This window comes from Lates calcarifer, linkage group LG16_LG22 (assembly GCF_001640805.2).
Source record: "Lates calcarifer isolate ASB-BC8 linkage group LG16_LG22, TLL_Latcal_v3, whole genome shotgun sequence".
NCBI lineage: Eukaryota > Metazoa > Chordata > Actinopteri > Centropomidae > Lates > Lates calcarifer.
The window spans coordinates 19192188-19218495 of record NC_066848.1 but is presented as its reverse complement, the minus strand read 5'-3'; the positions used below and the strand labels follow the sequence as shown (position 1 = coordinate 19218495).

At 39.4% G+C, this 26308-nt stretch overlaps 1 protein-coding gene across 3 annotated transcripts in view; it reads left to right on the top strand.

Moving 5' to 3' along the window:
- Positions 1–26308, top strand: part of atrnl1a (attractin-like 1a) — a 244340-nt gene that overhangs the window by 47615 nt on the left and 170417 nt on the right. For 2 of the 3 annotated variants that reach the window (XM_051076679.1, XM_051076680.1), the window contains exons 11-18: positions 8736–8820; positions 10866–11077; positions 12540–12658; positions 13492–13608; positions 14745–14877; positions 18440–18627; positions 21907–22120; positions 22512–22703. In XM_051076679.1, coding sequence (XP_050932636.1) covers positions 8736–8820; positions 10866–11077; positions 12540–12658; positions 13492–13608; positions 14745–14877; positions 18440–18627; positions 21907–22120; positions 22512–22703 — 1260 coding nt within the window. The remainder of the gene's footprint in view (positions 1–8735; positions 8821–10865; positions 11078–12539; positions 12659–13491; positions 13609–14744; positions 14878–18439; positions 18628–21906; positions 22121–22511; positions 22704–26308) is intronic. The other variant, XM_051076681.1, reaches the window with a different exon arrangement.

Sequence of the window (26308 nt, the reverse complement as noted above, 5' to 3'; positions counted from 1 at the left end):
CAAGAAAATGTGCAATAGAGTGACATCTTAAGAGCTAATTTCCTTACAGATGAACTACGCTGTATTTGACACATGAATATATTCTCAATTATTCCATCATACAGAGTGCTTCCACACCAGCAGAAACACACATGCATACAAATGTTGTATTTTTACTACCGATTTCCCAGTGTGAATCAGAATTGTGCAGCAGCATTCTGATGAAATTCCCTTAATAGTGCATAGAGAGTGCCAGAAACTTACAGTAACAGAGACCAAAAAAAAAAAAAAAAAAACAGATGTGAGACCAAAAAAAAAAAAAAAAAAAAGTCTTAAGGGCAGAAGAGCCTTTTAGGTAGAAAATAAGAGTATGTTTGGATGTGCATACTGCAGTATAGGTAGAGAGTATGGATGATTAAGGATCCCATTACAGGCTACCCAGTCGCACACTAGACCAGATGGCACGAGGCTCTTTCCACCCCTCAACGGGGATAGAAAAATGGAAGAATGAAGGGGGTGCTGGGAGAGGAAAAGAGGGATTACACCAACTCTTCACAGGAGAGAAACAACAGGGAGCAGAGACATTAACAGACACAAGACAGAGGGAGGGAAAGAAAGTTAGATGGATGTATATGCATGTAGAAAGGTGCTGTATGGTACAGGAAAAAAAAAGAAGGTGGATGACTTCTTCAAGGGAGGACAAAGAGAATCAGTGGAAGCAGAAGTATGCTGGTGGCTCAGCAGGTGAAGCTGCTGCCATGTCCTTATAACACTGTGGTGAAGTTTGAATGTTCATCTTGTTCTATAACTTAATGTTAAGACTGAGGAGATGGCTTATCGTTAGGGAGGAAGTCATACTGAAATGGTTATTAGATCAATCCATTTGTTGTATTCCCTGTTTTTCTTTCTTTTCTTTTCTTTTCTTTTTGGCCCTAAAATGTTCTAGTCATTTCCTAGAAAGTTTGGCTGGGTCCAAATTATAATCACTCTATTTGGCTGTAAATTGAGTCCTTTTGTATCTGCCACAGGTCTGTATTTCAATACCTCTGATACACAAAGAGATCCAAGTGGAATCTGTCAGCTCTGATCATGTGGTGTGTCATGATAATCACAGGATAAAAATGTCTTTTTGAGGCGGAAACGAGAGTGTGAAGTGTGAAATGGAGAGAAGTGACATAATGACATGTGTTGTTGCCCTTTTGGGACTGATTGATAGTTATTGCTGCCAAGTAGAGTTCCGTCTCTATTATAGGTTTTTTAGGTTGAACATATTTTAGATCCGGTGTAATTATCTTGGTTCTTCAGTCGCTTATGGATCGGATTGTATTGGGTCTCCTGTTTTTGAATATAAAGTTTGGCCAGTTCAGGCAGGTTTCCTATCGATATGGTTTGACAAAACCAGCTTTGTGAAGTTGTGACCTAAGGCCCTTGCAATGGACATTTTGGACGGATATCATTCCTGTCAAAGTCATATAGTTACAGCTACAGTATCCCTCAACCCAAAGGATACTGCCTACAGAACTGGGCAAAATTGGGCCATTTGACTTGGAAATTTCTGCCATTAGTCAATATCGATATATATACGCCATGATATAAATCAAATCACTATTTCTGTCAAGCTTAGGGGTTCATTTTTATTCCTAAGTGAGATGTGACAATATCATAAGGTTGTTGTAAAGCATGACACTAGAGAAAGTAAACATTATGGTCCGTTGCTGTTGCGCAGGTATCACAGTTGTTGTTTTAGGGGGACCACCAGCACTTGCTTTGGTCTGGGCCTGTAAAGTCTTGCTTCAGATGGTTTTAAAAAAATGGTGGTTTTACCTGTCTTTGTGGGAACTTGCTTTCAACACAGTTTGCAGTGTACACTACTCTTGTCTGACTTTAAATAGCCGAAATATCTACACACTGCTAACCCAATTCCTCTGACTCTTCTTTTCAACAATCTTCTCATCTTTTGAGCCTTGGTGTCCACTGGGATGTCTTCTACACTAACTCTGTCACTCGAGTTTTCGTTTACATTTTCTGTTGTCATTTTCTCTTTTAACTCCCGCTCCTGATGCACTGGCATACACTGCTGCACAGCCCAAACATTAGCACTTGTGCTGCTGCCAGCTGCTATTCCTACACTCTGTGCTATGTGCGTCAACCTAACCTGGCGTGGCTGCAACTCTGTTCCAGCCACATGATTGGTTCACCATGGTGCTATTCTCATCTCATCTTTGGCTTATCATGTTGTCTGTCAAAACATAGATGAATTGAGTTCTATCAATGTTATATCAACCATGTCTCATATTTCTATTGAGGAAAAGTTATTACACAGTAATTTTTCTAATCATTTTATCGCCCAGACCTAGATAGAAGTGACAGCCAAGCTAGTTAAGCAAAGGAACTGAGGTCATGAGATGTGGTCAAAAGCTTTCTTTAAAAAAAAAATGCATTGAAAGTATTTTTGTAATATTTTGTTTTTCTGCCTTTATTTCCCTCTCCCCCTTTTCTTTGATCTTCCTTGTCACTCTCTGCTGTAAATTATATAATAAAGGGTAAAATACCAGGGAGGATATTGGTGAGCTAAGGCAGTGAATGTGAGGCAGCAGATGAAATAAGAGAGCAGAGCATTGAGGAAGGAGAGAGGGATATACACAGAGCGGGAGAGAAATAAAGAGTAAATGAAGGAGGGATTTAGGGAGAGAAGAGGAAGCACTGAGGACGGTGAAAGAGAATTACCTAAAGACAACAAAGGTATGCCAGGATAAAGCAGATAATAAGCTTGTGAATAAAAGGCAAATTCAAAGGTAATAAACAATAAAGCATTTGTTTACAGAGCGTCCCAGTCTTAATGAAGTTGGAAACAATGTAGAGTTGAATGCTGTGGGTTTTTTTTTTGTTGGCCCATCAACACTTGCAATAAATGTGTGTATTTACATGTCCCTCAACTCCGGGCAAACACACCCCTGTCTTTATAAATATCATCATTTATTCATCACCGCTCGTATCTGCAGATCTGCCCAACTTTATCGTCCACCAGCCAACTCTCCCACTTGCTGCAGAGACAGAGGGGGCGGAGGGAGAGGGGGGAGGGAAGGGTTGTAGTGATGGTTGAAAGAGAAAAAAAACAAAAACAAAAAAGAAGCTAGATGAAGGGAGGGAGCTGTTGTTGAGAAAAAAGATGCTACAGTGAGAGATGCTGTGTAAAAGGACATTTCAGTGAACAAACGGTGCTCCTGTACATTTGAGAAATGATTTGTATACATTCTTGTCTATCAGTTTTCTAATTCTGGTACTCATACATCTAAAAATGAAGCAACATGTTTTATATTCAACTGCATGGTCTCTCTTTTTTTCCACCTTTAGCTATGCCAACAAGTGAAAAATACATTTGTCATCTTTGGACAGAGCCAGACTAACTGTTCCCACTGTGTCCAATCTACCATGATGCTACGCTAACTGATTGCTCACTATTATAGTTTATTAGAGAAATTTCTTTCACAATCTTAAAATTAAGCAACTAGCCTCCTAATATTCATGTCTTAATAGAAAATGTTACGTTCAAGGACACACCTCAGTCTTCCATATCTCTGCCACTGTACTGCTGACATATGTTGAGCCTTTGGCAGTCACTGTATTCAGTGTTGTGGAGGACACTGTTAGATTCACAGTCTTTCCTGTTTGTTGACAGAGTTCACCAGCATGTTAGTAACGTTACAACCAGGCCAGCCTGTGGCGTGTCAGTGGTTCAGCTCAGAAATGACTCACTTCTTTTCTCACTGTGGTGCTACTACACAGTCCCCTATAACCCAGAGAGGGATTATGTGGAATTAAACTCATCTGCTGGGCCAGTGTGGTAACGCTTTAACACACTGAGGGTTATGATGAGCTTTAGAAAGAGTTTAAACCTGAGCCAGCCCGAGAAATGTCTCTCCACTATGTTTTCCTTTTCCCCATTTTCTTTCTGTTTTGCTTCAGTGTTTTCCTCCGTGGCTGCAGCTGCAGAGCTAGATGGCAAAAATTCAACCTTAGATTTGTCAGCTTTTTACCATTACCGTGTTCTTTTGCTTCTTGGCTTGCTTCTTTTGCGTCTCCTTTTCTTTTGCAGGCACTGAAAAAGTGCTATGAATGTCATTATCTGATTCAACACTGTTTTGTCTCATCCAAAATAAATAGTTTTGTCCTGCACAATTTTCATTAGAATATGGATCTTGTCAATCATTTTTATTGGTTTTTAAGATATTCACCCAGTGTTTTCAGGTAGATCTGAATTTTATACATTACAAAAAGGGTACAAACACAGAATAACAACAAGAAGACAAAACAAAAAATCATATAAAACCTATAAATCATATTTGTCCCTTTGACTTATTCAGTGTTTTAGTCATTATCCTGTCCTCCAATATAAATAAATATCCTCCACTTCTCCCACATACTCCCTCACACTTCCTGTATTCTTCAATGGAAAGATCTCTTTAAAATCTCTTAGAAAAATGATAAATACAAGTACCAGTAGCAGCTGTACACTTTCCAGGAAATAAGCAGTTTCTTCCTCTCCTCTCCTCTCCTCTCCTCTCTTCTCCTCTCTCCTCTGCCCTCTCTCGTCTCTCCAGGAGATAATTAATTAGTTCCACCTGTGGAAGTCACTTCTCCCCATCCCTTGTTTCGTCTTCATTTGCTCTTCCATTCCTCCCTGCCTCCACACTGGCTGTGAGCGGAGGGGTTTGGAGCGCTAATTTGTTTTTGTTTTGCCGCGCTAACCTTGGAGGGGCGTCGCTGCATTATTAGCTTCTCCTGCTCTTCTGCTGCCACACATTAGATTCAGGTCGACACGGAAAGCACTTTTCATTTGGATTTAATTCTCCCTCTCCCCCTCCTTCAGCTCTCCCTCCTCCCTTCAACCCTGCCCACCCCCGCCTACCTAACTCTCCCCCCTCTCACACTTCTAATTAGATTTTGGGGGGGGGAATGAACTCTGATTAAAAATGTGGTCCTTTCCAACTTTACACACACCACAGGCACACACCCACACGCTGTCTGCTGCACACAAACATACACAAACACACACCTGACACACACACAAAGTCACATGGCACAGCGTACTGAAAGGCCCAGGGCAGGCTGGAAGCTTGTTTGGAAGATGTTAGGAGCTGTGATATATTGGAGGAGCAGACAGTGGCTGCCGTTCAAACCCTCTCCTCCTCCTCCACCCACCCCACTTCATCAAGACCTCCATTAGTGCAGATCAGATCAAACTGTCAATCAGCCTGGCCCGCCTGCATGCTTCGATCTAGACTCATGATTTCTCTTTCTGTCCCACCATGCATTATTAACACAGATTTTCTCATATCCTGAGAGGAAATTAAAATCTGTGTTGATGTGCGTGTCCCTACGTATGTGTGTGTGTATGTGTTGTGGCTGATAAGTATCTGTTGAGCCTGCAGTTATTTGGTGGACAATTTGGCAACTTCAATCTCAGGGTGGTTGGTTAACATGTGTGTGTGTCCAGTGTGGTCAGAGGATGGGATCAAATGTGCTAATATTAATACACATTCAAATAATAAAGAGAGACCTCCAGAATTTTTCAGTACATTTCTGGAAACTTTTCAGAAACTTTCCATGGGAAGTTAAGATGGGGAATTTTGGAAATACTGAATTAGAAATTAGAATTGAATTAAGATTTAATAATTTATACAAACCATATCATATATAAACATTTTGTTTTGTCATTAGCAGACATGCACACATAAGTTGATTTTTGACTTTGATTTATTTGTAAGGAGAATTTTTATTGATTATTTGATTGAGCAACAACAGCAAGAACATAGCTACTGTAAAAACACATTCTGATTTATTTTTTGCTGGTTAAAATTCAATATCATAGATCAAATATATTAACCCCAATAATATCATCCAAATGTAGTTGAGTTTACATTAAATCTGGTTGGTTTAACCAACTTCCTCTTCATTTAAGTACCCTGTTATAGGCTAACCTGCAGTTCTGCAAATTTCCAATTAATTCCCATCAATTCAGAGATATTCCTGTTGATTCCCATGGAAAGTTTCCAATTCCCAATTCCCCAAATTCTTCATTATTGTTTAAGAAAAGTGAACGCTGACTGCTGAAATGTCACAATATGCAGTGATTATTTTGACTGCTGTATGACTGCTAAAGAGTTTGCCTCCCAACATGGTAATTCAACCCAAATCAAAGTGCTTCACACTAAAAGGCACATTCATCCATTCACACACAGCACTCTAACACATACTGTACACTCACACACACATTCACAATTTGCGTTTCAGTATCTTGCTCAAGAATACTTTGGTACACAGACTGGCGGAGCTAGGGACTCGACCACTGACCCGATAAGTGGGCAACCCGCTCTACCTCCTGAGCCACAGGAGGTAGAGCTGGTCTAAATGCTTCATCCACCCTGCCAGAGATGTATTTTCTATGTCATTGTCATTAATTATTTTTAATCTATATAATTGCAGAATGTAAAATCCTCCTTAGATTGTCACAACAAAAATAAAAGCGAGTGCACGACACTTGTATCCCCAGTGTAAAAAATGTAATTTCAATCAAATATCTCAGAAGTTAAATATTTAGTGAAAATCAGTGCATTTAAAAAGAAGATAAAGAGTTGAGTTGCCAGGCCTCCATGGCTAAAACTATTGGGACGGTTTTCAAGTGAAAGAACTCAGCTGTGTGACTTCCCAGCAGTACCTAAACTTATTTTAGCGCTCAGAGTGCCAAGTGCCAGAAGTGAAGAATATTTAAACTTTTAGCACCACATATGGATCTTAGTTGTCAGATAGCAGTGCACACCTGGAGCCCCCTGCTGACTAATGATTACCAAAGCAGAGGTGCCAATTTGATACAGGGCCTTACAGGTTATATTAAAGTGCAGCTGACAGAACATCTGTGTTCATGAAAGATCCTGAAATAGATTCAGCGAGGATATTACAGATTCACATCCCCAAACCGACTCGTCAAAATATCTCATGTTAATTTATACAACTCCATTACAGGGTAGAATGTCGGGGTTGGTGTGATACATCTGTGCAGCCCAAGATTATGCACAATAGCTAAGACCGTGTTTTTAAAATTGCTTATTTTAATGATATTCATGCATGGCAACTGCAGTATGGTTAAAGCTAAAAAACAGATTGTGGTTACAGCTAGAAAAAAACAATCAAACTATCAAACTTCTATTACACTCTTAAATTCTCTTAAATACCTGCTTAAGAAAGAAAAAAAAAAGTTATTGGCTGAATGTGAGTCTCAAGACACCTTTATCAAGTGACTTCCCACTTACAGAAAAGTGTAAAAGTCACTTTTAAGCTTAAGAGACACAAGATCATCTGGGGGTGTCTTGAGGTGTCTGGCAGCAGATCCTTTGGGTCCTGTGGGTTGCTGGTTGGAGCGTTCATGGATATGGCTTGTTCCAGATTATCCCACACATACTGGATCAGATTGGGATCTGGGGAATTTGGAGACCAGGTCAACACTTTGGACTCTTTGTCATGTTCCGCGAGACATTTCAGTTTTTGTGGTGTGATCCGAGCATTGTTCTGCAGGGGGAGGCCCCTGCCATTGGGGAGTGTTGTTGACATTGAAGGTGTGTGCTTGGTCTGCGACAGTACTTAGGTGGGTGGTACGTGTCAATTAACATTCAGATGGATGCAGGGCCCAAGGTTTTCCAGCAGTACATTGTATTGTAACAAGATGATCAGTGTTATTTGCTTGAGTAAGAGTTCAATGTGCTGTCTCATCTTTACACTAAATGTGAAGACACAGTACAGCCAGCAGTCTGTTAGCCCAGCTCAGCATAGGGCAGTGAATGTGTGATCTACCTATGCAACTGAACCACAGCCTGAAAAGCTGACCTGGGGGAGTAAACACCCCTGTGTTCATACAGTTTCCACCAGCTGCAGTGTTACCAGTCTTCAGTTCAGCATCCACTCTGGTTGGCGTGTTAATGCCGACCGACCTTTAACCCTTGCTAGTGATGAACTCATTGCTCTTGGTGTTGATTAGAACAACCGCCCAGGCTCCCAATTAGCACACCGCTTAACGACGTCGTTAGCAACCTGGCGTCCCCAAGTCCCTGACTTTACCGGCTCTCCGTTTACGTTCGGGGAAGGCTCATCTGGCAAAATGGGACACACACACACACACACACACACACACACACACACACCCACACACACATATAGTCATTCCATATTAATATAATGAAGCACGTAGGGGTCATTAACAGTGTTGTAAAATCCAAACAGTAAAATACACTGAGTTGATAGCTCCAATGATAACTAGTAAGAGAGAGAGGAGGGTGAGAGGGGAGGAAGGAGAAGGAGAGAGAGGTACTTTATGATGAAATTTGGTGGTGTGAGGAGTTTTATGAAGTCATCTCCCAGATTATCTGCCCTATCTTTTCCTTATCACCATAATTTTATGTGAAAAGGTAAGGATAATGAGTTCTTAATTCCTTGTGATGAAATTAGGGGAGAGGGATGAACTGTGGGTCACCATCCAGTGCTCATTCCTCGCACATGCAGTAACTTAAACACTCCTTATTCCACAAGGGAAAACAAAAGAAGAGGAAACATGTTGAAATGATGAGTCTCAATCGTCTATTCTGACTTACATGGCAAAATAGGATGAAAATATTATCAAACACTGTGCATTTTTAGTCTGGGATGTTTTTTTCATTTTGTAGGCCAGGTGCATAAAGAAAGTGTTTGTGTTTGTGTCTCCTCAGCTTGTGATGAGTGGACTGTCCTGCCCAAACCAGGGCTGCACCGCGACGTCAACCGCTTCGGACACTCTGCCGTGGTTAGCAACGGGTGAGTTCCTTCCCTCCATACTAGTTTACTGAAATCCATCACTGCCAAACTCCATCTGGGAAATACTTTGTCAAACACTTCCATACTTTATGGTATTTCGGAGTACAACAGCATCTCTGAATTTGTTTGAGATTCATTGCCTTGTTCAAGGACACTTCAGCAGTGGACTTTCTGATGCTCAAATCTGGGTAAATCTGGTAAATAATCTGCTAAATAATCTGCTAAACCACAGTTATATTTATGCAAATAAACCCCATCTATTCACAGTGCATTATTCTTTGGTACATTTTTACATTTCCTTGATGTCTTCATGCAGTGTCCTCTAAGTTTTGGAAGCACCAAGAGTCTCGGTCGACTTTCTTCTTCATCTTTCCCTTCCTCAGTTGTAGGTAGTTTATGGATTGATCTCTTTATCTCAGTGTTATATTTAGTTTTAGTTTACACTTCTCCCTGAGCCGGCTTCTCTGAAGCTCTCTGTTCAGAAACTGGGGCTGTGTCTCTCTCACTTCATCTCCTGTCTATAAGTGGATTTTCCCTCTACTTCCTACTCAGTAATTTTCTTTATATACACATACATGTGTGTACATATGCACAATGTATTTTTCTTTATTACCAAGAGAGCTCTACTTATATCATTTTCTTAAATCTGTATCTCTGTATTTTCCTTGTCTCATTCACACAGAAAAGTTGGTCAGGCCATCTCTTCCAGCCTTGTGTTGTGGTTTCTGAATTGCTGCATTGTCTCCTGGCAACCCATTCAGACTTCCACTTATAAAGAAAAAAGTAGATGCACCTTGCGAAAAACTGTAGATAACTTGACATCACATAGAGGTTTCTCAGAGCGTCTGCATTGTAGTCTGATAAAAGACTTTTTTTCCTGACATATTATTGGTGACTATCAGTCCCTTAGAATTTAAGAGTACAGGTCATTTTACAGGTAGGTAAAATACTTTGTGTATTTTACTACACATAACTGATCAAAAATGAGAATGACATAACATGTAAAGAATCTCAAGTTGTTTGTGGGGCTGTATTACAATACAAGAGTTTTGGAAGAAGGTTATTAATATCATGTCAGATGTATTATTTGTAAATATTCCTTTAGAACCTAAGATATTTTTGTTTCATGTATCTCTCTCTTGGGGGGCACGGTGGTGCAGTGGTTAGCACTGTCGCCTCAAGCAAGAAGGTGTGAACCCTGGTTCTCCTGGGGCTTTTCTGTGTGGAGTTTGCATGTTCTCCCTGTGCCTGCATTGGTTCTCTCCGGGTACCCCGCCTCCCGCCCAATGCCAGCTGGGATAGGCTCTAGCCCCCCTGCAACCCTTACAAATAAGTAGTATAGATAATGGATGTATGGATAGTATCTCTCACTCTCTCTCTGTCTCTGGATCTTATTTTCAGAGCAAAAGAGTCTAGATGTATAGATATGTATATATTGCAAGCAGCTTCTTATTACTCTAAGTTAGAAAAAGCCAAATCAATTTCAGCAATATGGCACACTGTATGGAAGTGGGAAAAATAACAGTGTTGTTGACAATGTTTTTTGCATACATTATTTTGGTGTATGTAAAAAGAGAGAAAAGTAGTAGTAGTAATTTGTATATGCTCTCAGGCATGCCTGTTTGGGCTGGGTGGGGGGATGGGTACCCAAACTTAAAAAGTTTGGAAGAATTCGAATATGACGCAGAGCAACTTAGTGCTGAACTCAGAAATAATGGTCTGACCCTTTAACACCATTTACCCACCAAAAAGTCAGCTTTGAGCACAAAAATGTCAGCTTTGAACTTCAAAAGGCCGGCTATAAACCACTTCTTCCCCAGCATTTCTTTCCTCCGAACCAAAGTTCAGGTTTATTTTTGAAAGGTTCTCCTGTTTTCATAACATTTCCTCAACTGTCTTCATCTCCGCAGGAATTTCTTGTCTCTATAGAACTAGTACAATCTTTCTGTAACTTTTGCTGCAGAATGTCACTTCCTTCTACAGCTTTAAGTCCAGATTTGTGTGACCCTTTTGATTCAGACTAATCTTCTCTGTATCTTCTTCAGCTCCATGTACATCTTTGGAGGTTTTTCGGGCCTCCTTCTGAACGATGTGCTGGCTTACACCCCTCCGAGCTGCCAGGCTTTTTCTAACCCAGCTCTGTGTGCTGCTGCCGGGCCGGGCCTTCGCTGCCACTGGGTCAAAAGCAGATGTGTCCCCTGGGAGCCAAAACCACCTGACCACGTTCTGCGTGCGCCATTTTGCCCTGCACGACCTGGTGTGTCACAGCAGGGTCCTGCCTGCCCTTCTGATGACTTTGTTACTTTCTTTCTTTCTCCCTAAATATTCTCACTGTCATGTCAACATTTCCCTGAAATGTGCAGCACAATCACACAGGAGTGCTGTTCCCAAAAGAGAATTATAATTATTCTCAAGTATTTGGCTTCTGAAGTTAGTTTGCATAATGTAATTATGGGAACAGAAGGTCAATGCTGCAACAATTACCTCATTTTAAAGTAATTAGGATTGGTCCAAACCCTCCCCGTCCTCCTCCCCCTCATCTGTTTATGCCAGATGTAGATGCAGCAGCTTTTCTAGGTATTCTGCCTCAGGCAGCTCACTGCAGGTTTAAACTGAAAGTAATTATGATAATGGGTGTTCTGTCAGTTTTAAATAGAACAATACTACATGTGGATTGCCTGTCTTGAAGAACAATACCAATGCTTTTGCATCTGTAAGCCTATTTACTACAGATAACTTACATTATTAAATGTTAAACTTTACATTATATGTTAGACTTTTTGGGTTTGAAACTTGAAACTTGCTCAGGTTTTGTAACCCATCACAATGAACATCAAAAATGTGTTATTATTTTCAGTTACACTGTCAGTATGAGATAATAAGCTACAGCTAAAACATAAGACACAAAAACTATGTAACAAAAGTAATTGAGATACAAATGAACTAACTTTGATGAATTAGGTAGTTGAGTTTTATTCTTTGTGGAAATAAATGGAAACCACTGGCTGGTAAATGGTTGCACAAACTGTAAAATCTTGATGATTTGAAGTTGTTTGAAAATGTAAAATGCTTAGGAAATACAGACATGGTATTTGAAATATCAGTCAAAAGCATTATGTATGTCATGACAGATTAACATGTCCCAGATCAGTGGTCAGCCTCTGCTCTAATCTCACATGTATGTTTATCCTACAAATGAGAGCATGAACTGTATAAATGACCACAGGGAATTAAAGCAGCATGACATAACCTTCCTCTCTATGTGTAAATACATGTTAATCACATCTAAACATGTTAGTTTACACAAAGCATTGCTGTTTGCACATGGCTGCCACATGAGCCTGCATTTCAGTTTCCTGACGTCTCTCCTGACATGTCTACAATATAGAGACTGACTTTTCAGGCTCCTTAGCTGATTTGGAAATTAAAGCACTTATATAATTATAATTGGTGGCAGTTGGTCAGTGCACTTCTAATTAGAACTGAGTTCCCAGCAGATGACACAACATGAAACAAAAGCAGCACTCTCCTGAAAGGTACCATAGGTGTACGAATAGAGAAAAGATTAGAAATGTCAACTGCAAATTGAAGATCATTACATGGTGACAAGCTAGAGGGATCACAAATTAAATTTTTCCACCATTATACAACAACAGACTATGACACCGATCTGCTAAACTGTGTTTGTATTGTGTGTGTGTGTGTGTGCTCTCTTCCAGACAGTACAGACGAGCAGTGTTTCCGCTTCTCAGACTGTGCCAGCTGCACTGCCAACAGCTGGGGCTGTCAGTGGTGTGAGGACAGGAAGTGCATCTCTGCATCCAGCAACTGCACTGTGGTGAGTCTTTATTGGGTATCACTAAGTGGTGGATGGAACAAATAACAAACAGATAATTTTGGTCGACTTTTCACCATTTCCTACTACAGGCTAGGTGCAAAAGGTCACAAGGTCTTTGAAATGAAAATGGTTGAAATGATTCTCTGGGGAGCATGAATTACACTGCAGTCTGTTATTCATGCAGATTGCAACCCCTAACCGTCAACCCTGCCTCCAATTCTGCCCTGACCAGTTGGGTGTTAAGAGGTTATAGAAATGTAACATTTTGGCACAAAAGGTTATAGGGACTAGAGAGGCTACACTTCTACCCCTTTCCCACCAAATAGCTCTGGTTCTTGGACCAGTTTCTTTCTAGATTCTGTTAGCTTTGATGTTAGCCAGCTAAAAAGATAGTGTTTCTACCAGTTGTAAGTGGAACCATTGTAATCAAGGATGCATCATTAATGGGGGCTTAAAGCTATCAGTGTCTCAGCTATTCCCCTTTTAGATGATCTCACATATACCCTGTTATGCTTTGGTGTAAACAACCAAAACTCATAATCTAAGTTTATTATCTTTTATCCTTCCAAGTATGTTGAAATGTAGAATTTCAAAATATACAGTAACATATTTGCATGTGTATTAATAACTCTTGCTTACTGAATTCTTGTATTTGTTCATTTTGTTCTCTCTCTGTCTCTCTCTCTCTGTTTTTTACTCCCAACCTTGCTTTCTCTGTCTTTCTTACTCTGTGTGTCTGCATGTTGCTTTTGTGTGTTTGTGTTTGCTTGGCTGGATTTAAACACAAATCTGTGAATGTATCTATCTGTGTGTGTGTGTGTGTGTGTGTGTAGCTGACTCTGGAGCTGGCCCAGCAGCATGGCGGCGCTCTGTCTCTGTCTCCCCCTCCATCCATGTTGTCTGAACATCAGCTGAGCTTGTGGAAGCACGGAGCCAGAAGGAGGGGACATGTGTGTATTATTTGACTCTTGACATTTCTTGTTAGGCTGCAGGTCAGGTTGCATCAGGTTGAGGTCAGAGGTCAGAGGTCAGAGCAGACCCGTTGAAACAGGAGTGAATCTAAATCCAAATTCACATTTAATTCAAGTCCTTTATTTTTTTCTAACAACACATGACTTTGATTGAAAGTATAACTACTCTGTTTAAGAGACTTCGACATTACCTTTATTAAGTGACATAGAAAATTACCTCACTAAATTGTAAATAATAAAACCATTAAGACATTATAAAAGTATGTTAGAATATAATAGTAGAAAATGCAAAAATAAATGCAGTGAGAAAAGATGTTAAATTTTAAAGTGACATTTAATTACAGTTAATCAAAACACTGAGAAAGCTCTGAAAATTCTGGATTCAGCTCTGTATGAAAAGCAAAGCACTTAACTACTCTCACAGTTTCATTAATATCAGTCTTTTTGACATCTCAGTCGACTAAGAAACAGGACCAAGACAAAACATCTTTTTTGAGATACTAAATAGGTGTTATATTAATAAAAGACCAATAAAAAATAATAAAAAAATAATAAAATCATATGCTCACACTAAGGCAAAAAGTAGTGGTCATATCCTGATATGTATCTAGTAAAGTTAATATAAAGGTAATTTCTTTCATTAAATTTAAAGGATTTTATCAAAAGATGTATCATCTAGTCTGTTTTTTCTTAAGCCAAAACAGAGCAATGGTTGACATATTTTTTTACACAGTATGGCCAGTTCACTTTATCTGGAAGAACCAGCATGATTACCCTGTTTCCTTATAGATAGAGCTAGACATTTGGAATAAGTGAGACATACAAGGCATACAATATATAATAAACACAACTTCAATAAAAAAAAGTCCATCACAGTATAATGTGATGGAAATATTGATTTCTCTTCTCACTCTGCATGTTCTTTTTGGCTGTTTGATTCACTCACCATCACATTTTATTCATCTTCAGCTTTTTGTTGTGCATTGTATTGATTTCTCTATGTTTATTGCATCAGCAGAAAAAGAGGGCACTGATTATGAAGTTGAATTGGACTGATATTGTTTCCTCTGTGTGTGTGTGTGTGTGTGTGTGTGTGTGTGTGTGTGTTTGTGAAGTCGGTGAGAGACTCGTCCAGGTGTAAGCGCAGGGAGGAGCAGGAGTGTTTCAGACTGGCCAACTGCAGGAGCTGCTCTCTGAACATCAACTGTCAGTGGGATCAACAGCAGCAGGAGTGTCAGGCGCTGCCTGGTGAGGGGCACACGCACACACACGTGTGCACACACCATCACAAATGCACACACAGCAGTTGAAGAAAACATATGCTTCCCTGCTTAAGATTCCTCCAGGATCAGATTGCACAATATCAGCCTGCTAATGTCCTGATCCAACAGACGTGCAGACCTTAAGACTGCTACAGCATTTTATTTAGTGTCTCATTGCAGAAGACAACCAATCTTGTGTGTGTGTGTGTTTTTCCCAGGATATTTCTCAAGTTGAATTCATGAAACTCATTTTATTCTAAGGAAATCTTAGGGAGGAGAAACTTAGTTTATAAGCTGCTTCCTGAGGCGCGCTGTGGCATTATGCAGCACAAATTAAAACACCTTGAGGATCTAAACACAGATATTTACATAAACAGTTTCACAAATGCATGTGTGCATAAATTGCGGTTTCATAAAAGCTGCGTGGATCATTTTGATTATGTGTGACACTGGAGTGAATGCTGCTGATTGATACGTTGAGTCTGACAGTGAGTGGTGCCTTCACACTCTCTGATGATCGTTATTTGAAGTAATTATTTCTGAAGGAAAGCTGTGCTCTATTGAACATACAATACACTGCAGCGCACACGCTGCACACTTAGCCTCAGAGCATTTGCATGTTCCCACACTAACTGCCTGCATATTAATGATACTTATTTTTCAAAGCTGTTGAAAGAATGCTGTCGTCTGTTGAACATACAGTGCAACGCAGCTGAGCTTCAGAGCATTTGCATGTTCCCACACTAACTGCCTGCATATTTTTAGCAGTATTCACAAATAAACACCCTCATACATCCATGCAGGCATGTACACATACAGGATTAGCATGCATTCATGAACACACACTTCAGAAATATGCTCTCCACCCAGCTGCAAAGAGAAGTAGGCCAATTAGAAGAGCTTACTGGATGTTCTGAATATGGATCCTCAGCTGACTAACAAACCGGAGTCCACAAAGTCCTACGTGCTCTGCTGTGAGCGTGTAGCTGGAACCTGCTCTCGGTTTGACTTTGGCGCTACCATGACTAAGGGCAAAGGAAATACCCGTGCCATTTGAATCCAGAAATGATCCTGTTTCATGGCGTGCCGCTAAGGGCTAGCTAGCTGGTTATGTGCAGAACTGGGAGTTTGCTGTAGCTCTAAGCAGAGGATGGTACTGTGTTTGCTCCCTTTCTTCTGTCCACATCAAAGCCCCGTAGCCTGGTACACATGTCCTCCCCCTCGGTTTGTTATGAACTGTTACTGAGTTAAGGCGACGTAGTATGAACATGGAAAACTGGATCCATAGAAATATGGTTTTGTAAATTTGCACTTCTCAACTACTACTATATATCTATATCTGGGCAAAATTATGGAACCAAATCTCAGAAATCCTACCATGGTGTAATCTCTATATTGTGTAGTCATCAGCTTAAAATTGTACATCTGTGATGTCTCTGTTGAGCATTGATATTATTGATGTAATGTTCTCCATTTTCTCAGTTTTGGTCTGACTTTCCCTTTGCACTGGCACACAACAAAGCTCTTCATTTCCTGCTGTTTATTAACTTGCATACAGTGTCGCTCCTAGCTTGGCAGTGTAATGTCCTTGCAATATGTCTTGTTTATTCTCAAGAACTGGGAAGGTAGAGACAGCAATGATAAGTTTTTCCTTCTATTTCATTTAAAGCTTATTGACATATCGGAGTGGAGTAAACAAACTAAACAAACACTCTGTGCTTCTGTGTAAATTATAATGAATACTGCTGGTGGTACCATGCATCAGAGGCCATTTGTATAAACTTTCCCATGTTGCACGGTTGAGTCTTTGATTCCTTGCCTTTTCCATGGCCTGTGCAAAATGACTGGTCATCCTGTCACTTCTCCAGGGAAATGTGCCATGTAAGACTGGGTCTTCGAGTGAGTCACTGGCCACACAAATGAAATTAGAGTGATGCTGTGATTTTATGTGAAGATACATTTGCAGTAACAGTGTGGATAATATGAACTGGTTTAGTGGAAACTAGTCCCAGTTCCATGGTAGCTGTGGCCTTTCCTTTAGACACCATGTTATGACTAATTATTCTAAATGACCTGACATGTTTATCTCTGCTTTTACACAAAAGACCGTAACCTAATCGGTCTATTTATTTTTGTACTCCTCTCTTTTCTCCCCATCATCTGTCTTTCTCCTCTCAATTTGGCTGATTATTGCCCATTTCCATTGGTCGAGGGGGAAAATAAATAAAGAAAGCAGGTATTTTCTTTTCTGTAGCATTAAAAGGTTGGCGATGGAAGCCATTATAGGCCTGTGAATGTAATCAGTCCCGAGTCTAAAATAAACACTGGTTCTCAGTGGAGGCTGAATGACTTTTTCTTCCCTTTCATCCTGGCAAATTGAACGACCCCTCAACTATTATAGTCCCGCAAGATGCTACCAAGTGACCCTGATAAGAACAATGAATGCGTATATGCATTTTTATGGGTGAGTTGTGTGCCAGTCTCATTCAACCTTTATTAATAGAATCCTCCATCATTAGAGATAATCACTTCTCTTTATCCCATGTGTAACATATTTCGAACTTCTAGGAATCCTGGTGATTCAAATCAGTACAAAGAAAGAATGTAGTCTCTGATCTAAAAGAACAGCATAAACCAGCAATTACATCAGCCTCTAAATGCAGTCTATTATGATTATGTACAAACCACATTAACAAGAAATGTTTTGCTTAAACTTCTTCAATTACCTGTTGATTCTGGCAGCACAGTTTACTTTCCAGGCCATCATGTCAACATTAAATTCCAGTGTCATTCCCTGCTTGTCCACTAGTTGCCCTCAGTGATTAGCCAATCACCTCATCTTAGCCAGTCACCTGACTCTCCACCCATCTGCACACCTGTTCCTCATTATTCTCAGTTTACATATACCAGGCCTCAACCAGCAGCACCTTTCTGCCAGTTTTTCCTCAGCTTGTATTTGACTTTGAATTGCCTGCCTACATTTGCCTTTTGAATATATTTGCTGGTTCTGCCTGCCTACCTGTTGATTCATGGAACCTGGTTTACCTTGACCAAGTAAAGATAGTTTTATCCCATCCTGCAGTAAGCTTAGTTTTTGTCTTGATGCATTTTCACATTGCAAACACTAACATGCTAAATGTAGGCACGCTAACATGTTACCATGCTAAACTTTATAAGTCAAACATGAGCATGTTGAGCAAGTGCTGACTTTAGGCACATACAAATACTGGTGTTTAGCTTGTGTTGTTGTGAAACTATGAGCATATTAACATGCTAATATTAGCAATGATGGCTTTGCCGTAAGTGTAATGCTTCTCTTACCATGCTAACATGCTGTCAGTTAGCCCAAAACATGTCAAGGTTTCTCTTTACACAAGCAACCTATGTTTTTTGGCATGTAGCTTAATGAACATTGAAAGATTACAAGGTTGCTACCAGACCTTATCTGTTGTCTCAATTTGTGTTTTTATGCGATTAGGTGATTAAGAATTTATGCTAACACAGATGCAATGAAGGTGGGCAAACAGTATGTGTGTCCTTGTTTGCAGGCCAGCTGTGTGGAGAGGGCTGGCACCACGTCGAGGAGGCCTGCCTGAGGATAAACTCCAGCAGAGAGAGCTATGATAACGCCCAGCACTATTGTAAAAACCTGGGAGGAAATATTGCTTCTTTGCTCACAGACAAACAAGTCAATTTTGTACTGGAAGAGCTACAGAAATACCAGCTGCATGACAAGGTGGGTGGTGTAAAAAAAATAAAAATAAACCATGAATAAAAGAAATGTGACAGCATGCTAACAGTCTAAGTGAAAGCTATTCATTATTTTCCACTCTGGCATGTCTGCCTTTTAAAATTGCTGTAGCTATTTACACGCAGGCGTTGATGGAAAAACCAAACTACAAACATGTTTGGTAAGATCATCCAATTTAATGTGGGCTACAAGGTAGTATGTAAGCATATTCAATGTCTAAATCAAAGTTTCTGACTCAGGAGACCTGTGCTTTTCAAATCAGTGCACATGCAACTCAGTTTTAATACAACACTCAGATGCCCATACTTGGGTTGCAAGAATTACTGGTTGTGGTGACCATTGTTCCTGGTCATACTGGCCTTTAAATTATCCTGTCCCACTTTGGTTCCAGAGTACAGTGAGCAAACAATTCAAAATGCGTTTTGAAGTTCAGAAGCTTCAGCAGTCAGACTTAGAAAAATCAAGTGGCTGTTCTCCAAGGTATTTTTAGTATGAAATTACTCTCTTACTCCTCTACAACGCAGCATGGAAAACAGTTGTGGAAACACATGGAAGAAGAAATTTCATACTCTGAATACTTCAGCTTTTGATAATCCTTACTTGATTTAGCGAACTCACACTGCTAAAACCCAGACCACATACAATGGTCCATGAGTATTGTATTAAGACAGACTTAATATGAACCTTTCCCTCAGAGAAACCTGAGACCTCCAGTGCAGAGTGGATTTGTCAATACCAAGAATGAGAGTTTGCATTAGCACAACCACCAACACTGTGTCATTTGCTGACAGTTAGATGCTAACAAGCTAATAAACAACATAAACAAATGAAAGATGCTAACTACACTTAGACTTCTGATACATTGTCCTCTTCTGAGTCAGGGTCCGACGACAGCCATTTTAATGCGTGCTGCTCTTTCACTGGTCAACCTAGCTCAAGCAGCGGTGGTGGGCAGGATATAGTCATCGATCCAGAATTTCTCAAGAGTCTTTTTTTCATGTGGGAAAACCATGTCAAACAAAATACTACTTTACAGTAATACTATTACTTTAAAATGTGGCTGTAGTGGAACTTTAATAAGAATTGAACATTACCTGTATGAGGCTAATGTTTAATGAAAGTAAGAATAAGAAACAAATGCAAATTCTTTACAGTTCCACATATCATTTGTGGCAACACCATATACAGTACATACATAGATATGGTTTAATTAAGTCGCTGCTCTCAGCTGTCTTCATCTGTCCTGTAGAGAATACAGTTACTTCTGGCTGATTAATATGGAGAAGTGGGCTGATATGCAGTTCCCCAGTGCTCATTATATGTCATAATGTTCATAATACTGCTTCTATGACAGTGCGATTTATTACAAGATGCCAGACAATGTGCCACCTTAACGTAATAAATCTATAGTTACTTATGATTAGATGTCAAGGAATGTGTGGTCTGAAAATCATAAAAATTGAGTTATTTAATGTGTGTTTAACGACAACTAATCAATGAAAGGATGCAGTAGTGTTGTTTGCTGTTTTCTGATGGAAATTTCATAACTAAAATGTGTAAATAATGATGAAAGCACATCTCATCTGACTTTATAGGCAATTTGGACTAATATCAAAGTTCATATGTGTAAAAAATATTTTCACAGCACCACACAGAGTTTTGATATCACCAGGTACAGAGGAGTGAAATTTCTCACCAGGATATTTATGATGTGGAATTTAAAAAAAAAAAAAAGTCGAGCACGGAACCAGGACATGAAAAATAAACCGTGATAATCGTTCGCCCACCATGAAACACAAAAATCAGCTTCATTACTTTTCGGCATATTAAACCCAGATGTCTGAAAAACAACTGGCAGCCAGGATGTGAATGGTTGCTTTTGAATGAAATGTCTGTCAAACATCAGTTGAACAGATCAGTCATCTCTCCACTTGATGTTTATGGGGGAGCCTGACATGTATTACCACACACAGACGGACTTCTTGATAAATGTGCAGTGTCAGGAGAAATGTTCACAAATATTTGAAAGCTGTTAACCGAAAGAATGTGCGGGTAGTTTCCTTCATATCTCTGCATATTTTGTATTTTTCTTTACAATTATTTTTGGCATTTACAGGTGATGATTCTAAATCTAAAGGGTTAAAGGGTTTTCAAACTGACTAGAAGTTCATTTGGGTGCATGTGCAGGCAGAGATACTCACACAGACATGCATACATGCAGTTTCACACGCTCCATGTGATTCTCCAGTGTGAAGTTCAAGCCTTTTGCATGTTTTTTGAAGTAAATCACAGCTGTAAGAAAATGTGTTTGATTCCTATCAAATAAATTCTTGACAGTCTAACATCAATATAGGCCAGTGTTAATAAATCACACTTGTTTTGTCAGGAAATAATTCAGATGTTCACTGAATTTCACTTCAGTGAGCTGCTATAATTACACTCCCTTTTGAAAATCTTTCCTGGATGAGATTATGCTCTAAATCTAAAGAGTTTCTGCTTGTGTAACAATTATAGTAATTTGAAGAAGGTTTGATTTAGGATCCACTTTCAAGTAAAACAACATTATGTTTGTTGTTCAGAGTTAGCCGTCTTGTTGGAAAAGGCAGACTTCGTCTCAGCTGCTCCACTATTGTATGTGAACTCAGCTAATGTGAACAAGCTCATGATTCTAGTATTGTTGTTTTGCACACATTTTTAGCTGTTGTGTCTGCGGTTGTGTTTTGTGTTTCAGTGTTTCTAGGATATTACCACTGTTTTTTGTTCCTTAAAAAAAAAGAAACAAAAGAATAGTATTCAAGGTTTATTAGACATTTCTCTTGGTGCCTCTTTCACATTTTCTCCCCATTTTTCTGTTCTACTTATGTTACTAGAAGGATAGAGTGAGATAAGCTCTCCTTTTCCTGGTTGCTGTGCCTGTATCTCAGATTTTTTTTTTTTTTTTTTTTTTGCTGGTTGACCTCACCTCTGAAGTGCTGCTGCTTGAAAGCTGCAATTGAGCTAGTGTATTTTGTTCATTCTGAAGATGAAAAGAGGATATTCAAATCATATCCAGCATTTCCTGCCACAAGAGTTCAGCGGTTCCAAACTGACTACCCCTTGCTGTACTGACACAACATCTTACTATAAGTGAAGCTTAGCCTTTTAACTCCAGTGGAAATGTTGAAGAAATGCTGCAGCAGCATATATTGGTTATATATTGGATACTATCCTTGGTCTGACACAGTTCCCTCTTTCTCTCATCTGCTGTGTCTCCACCACCTGCAGAGGTTATCTCCGTGGGTTGGCCTGAGGAAGATCAACGTGTCATACTGGGGCTGGGAGGATGCGTCACCCTTCACCAACACCAGCCTGCGGTGGTTACAGGGAGAGCCCAGTGACTCAGGCTTCTGTGCCTACCTAGAGCGGGCACAGGTGGCCGGACTTAAAGCCAACCCTTGTACTGCCACCACAGATGGCCTGATCTGTGAAAAACCTGCCGGTGAGAATGAATGAGAGAGAGTGAGTGGATGATATGGTTAGAAATAAGTCAGAGTAGATGATAAAACAAATCTCCACATTTCTGTAATACTGACATTTTCTGTGCCATTAAAATGGAGAAACTGAAAAGTGAGAAAAAGGAAATAAGTGGAAACTGTATAAAATTGATCTTTTAAAGGAAGTATATGAAGAATTATCAATTGATAACAACTAAATAAATAAATGCCAAAAGACAGTTATTGTTTTATTGTTAGGGAAGCTTTGAGCATCTGTGGCAGTATTTAGCTACCTCTAAACTTCATTCTTTGGTAAATAACATTTTCATTCATTTTCTCTTATCCACTACCTAAACCTCTCCTTCTGACCCTTTCTCCGTCTGTCTCATTGCGCAGGGAGTCCACAGAGTCAGAGCACCCGTCCCTGTAAGACTCCCTGTGCCCTGCGCACCAACTGTGCCAACTGCACAAGCCAGGCCATGGAGTGCATGTGGTGTGGCAGCGCACAGCGCTGCGTTGACTCTTCGGCGTACGTCATCTCCTTCCCCTACGGCCAGTGTCTGGAATGGCAGACCCAGGATTGCACCGGTGAGACTTTTTAGTTTTTACACCACTATGTATGTAGTATTATTTATATGTAAAACATTAGATAAAACATGAGATTAATATATTATGATGTGCTGCTAACATATAGTCAACACTTTGCAAGGAACCAAACTTAGTTAATTTTGAATTCCTTTAGTTGTAAGCAGTGTATAAATGGTATATACCTGACTTTTGGATTTAATCACACCAGTGAAATTGTTAGTGCTTCGATTTATCATCAACATTGTCACTTACTTTGTGACTGACAGAAGTCAAATGTACTGTATCAGCTATTGGTGACATATCCTGCAGAAAAAAAACAAAAAAAACATGTTTAGTTTGAGAAGGCAAGATTTTAGATGTGTGTGTGTATATGTTATCTTCATCTTTGTTTTCTATTGAATATAATGCAATGATGAGAGAGCACAATTGGAAGAGAGACTGTAGAGGTTATAGCTTTACAGTATAGCATTTGAAAATCCCTTTCTGTGTGTCTAGAAGCAGGGATAGATAGACAATTAGACAGATGAATACGGAAGTGTTTGGTGCTCTATTCATACCTTTCATGATGCAAATGTTTGTGAACATAGAGTCATTATAGACTCCTATCGATCCCTTTCTTATCAGCAGTCAGGTCTTTGCCTCTTTCTCACACATACTCTGACACAAATATACACTCCAGCACTCAGGCAGTGCCCACTCTCCTGTAGCTACAGGGCAGAAAATCAATCATCTACAATGACACACGACTGACTCAATATGAAGTCCTTGCTGCTGTCTTTTAACATTCCGCTCATATTAACACCTCCCTCGGGATGGTGAAGGTTTTTCTCTTTCACCACTGCTTCTCCATGTGGTTCTGTTTGAGTACCCGAGTGTTTGTGTACAGTGTATGAGAGAGAGAGGGATCATGAACCATGGAACCAAACAAAAAGTGCCAAGCTACCAGGCACTGCTGTGGCTCTTCTGAATTGGTAGCTTATGAAAATTTTTATGTTTGTTGACTTGAAAGGATTTCCTGCGTAACTAGATTCCTGTCTAAACAACATTTCTGTAGTGGATGAAGCCATTTATCTTGCTACTTTGTTCACCTTAATGGGTGTCGAGATTCTCCACTAGGAAAGGAAATTTGAGAATTACTCGCATTTTCTAAAAACAAATAGAATGCAGTAATTTTTTTTATTGATGTAATTTGTGAGCGAAAGTCAAATTCAGGCAACTGTTGCCTTGTTGCATCAAAGTTGTATCAAATTACTTTTGTGAACCAGTGGCAGAAAGACAGTAACCTAATCAGCCTGGCTATATCCAACATCAACAATGCAGTATCAGCATCCCATTGCATTTTTTATATAATGCTGTGTATTGTTATATTGTATATTGAGTTAATTTGTACATTTAACCCTCAAAATTCCTTTGTTTTTTAGATAATTTACTTTCTTCAGCAAACTTCAGTTGGCAAGGAGGTTACAGTTTCACTTTGTATTGACTGAGAGTGGCGGGCCACAGAGTTGGGAGTTGACTCTCAGTGGGATCAGAAGTACTGGTACATAACAGGTAGCCATTTAATTCAGAAAGTCAGAGATAAAAGTTCTGACTGTTTTTTTTCAGTGCCACACATTTATGTGTATTTAAAGGTATTCTGAACATCCAAAGAAGTGATTTTAATTTGTCTACATGAATAAGTTCAGGTTGATGTAAACTAAGGAATCTTCTTTGATCTGGAGTCACTGTTATCAAGTAATTTACAAGTAATGTGAATTTAAGTAGTAGTGATAAATCATAAGTAACTCCCAGTTTATATTCAGTTGTTATAAAAGTATACATATTGTTTAGTTGCATAATAAAAGCAATACCAATATTAAAATAGATGGAAAAAAACTGAATATATATAATAGATAACCAGTCTACACATAACACAACTAGAAGTTGTTGCAGCATGAATGAACTATCCCACTGTGAGAAAGTGATGCTTGGTTTCTATAATGTTCACTTTGAAAAAGTTAAGGTAATATTACAAGGATATTTTATTCTGGAGTTCAACAAGTTTCTGGTTAAATATAGAATAAGAAATATAGAAATAGAATAGTTCAAACTGTCAAAGTATTCCTCTGAGGCAAAACTTTTTTAGTGGTGTTTCCTGTCTTGTTAAACAAATAGTCAATTTGAAGCAAAGTGTTCTTGTTGAGTTGAGAAAACAGCTTCAAAAACTTTGAGATTTGTTGCTGGTGATTATTATTCTTTACTGGTGGCAGCATTATAGACAGCTCTCCAGCCTTGAGATAGCAAGCCAAGATTGTTTTCCTTTCATTCATTTTGCCTTCAGTGCTTAGATAATGACACTTTTTCCCCCATCTTCTTCCTTTTATTATTTCTATTTGTTTGGGAACAGAAGGTGTGTAGGAGGCTTTTGTTCTGCTACGTTTTACCTTGTGTGGCGTATAATGTAAAATATGACATTTTACTTGTCAAAACCCCAGATATCGCTGCATCCAGCATCGTTCTTTTAAAGTCCATCTGTCTTTGCATACTGTTACATACTTAACGTTCTGCTTCATTCCTCTTGTTTATGGATTAATCATGTCTTGTTTTGGAAAGAAGGCTGCCAGGCAGCTGAAGGATTCATGACCTCTGCTTTGGTTGCCACTTTCACAAAATAACTATTGCTTGTCTGAGGATAATTCAAAGTGGGTCATTTCTTTATCAGATCAATTTGGCCCAAGGCTTTGTGTATTATTCCCATTTCTCATGTCGTCTGGAGGCTAACTACACACTCCTCAACACAACCTCTTGAAATAATTGGCTTCAGTGTTGTCCCAGAAGTCAAATTTTGAAGTGTTGGGAACTCCTTCAAAAGGAAGCTGATTTTCAGTCCCAGCCTTACTGTGCCATGTTATGTTTGCCTCTTATAAAATGGACTTTCTTTGGCTTAAGTGACAATTCAAATTCACACTTTTTTCCAGCCTTTCCCCTCTCTGCCTTGAGCATCTGGACCCTAAAGGTCTTGCACCTGCAGCTATATGGTAGCTGTAAATTAGTTTGGAAATTGAACTTTTCATTCTAGATGTGGTCAGCTCAACAACACTCCTCTCTGCATAGTTTGTAAGATCAGTGTTTGCTTCTGGTATATTTCAGCAGTAGCCACCAATGGACACCCACTTTCAAGCATTTTTCCTACATCTATATTATTGGTACTCTTTTCTGGTCTTTTTAAATTGTTTTTCAGTACTGACAGACCTGACTTTGGCAAACAACTGTTTTTGGGAATGGGGGAACAGCTGCTGTTCTTTCTCTGCAAGCTGAGAACTCTTAGCCCATGACATTCAAATCTACTTGATTTCAAAAGAATGGAAATCAACAGCATCCATTTATCATAATGTACATACCAAAGAATAACAAAGTAATCAATGTAAGTAGGTGTCCGCAACATGACATCTAGCATTCTGCAAACACCATGACTTTGTCAATAAAGAAGCATTGTTAGAGTATTCCAATGCACTGCAATATTGGTAACTTAATACTGTACCTTAATGCTACTGATGCTAAGCACACAATTACCAACTGAAATACTGACTTATGATTTGCATTGAAGAGTTGACCCCATGCTACTG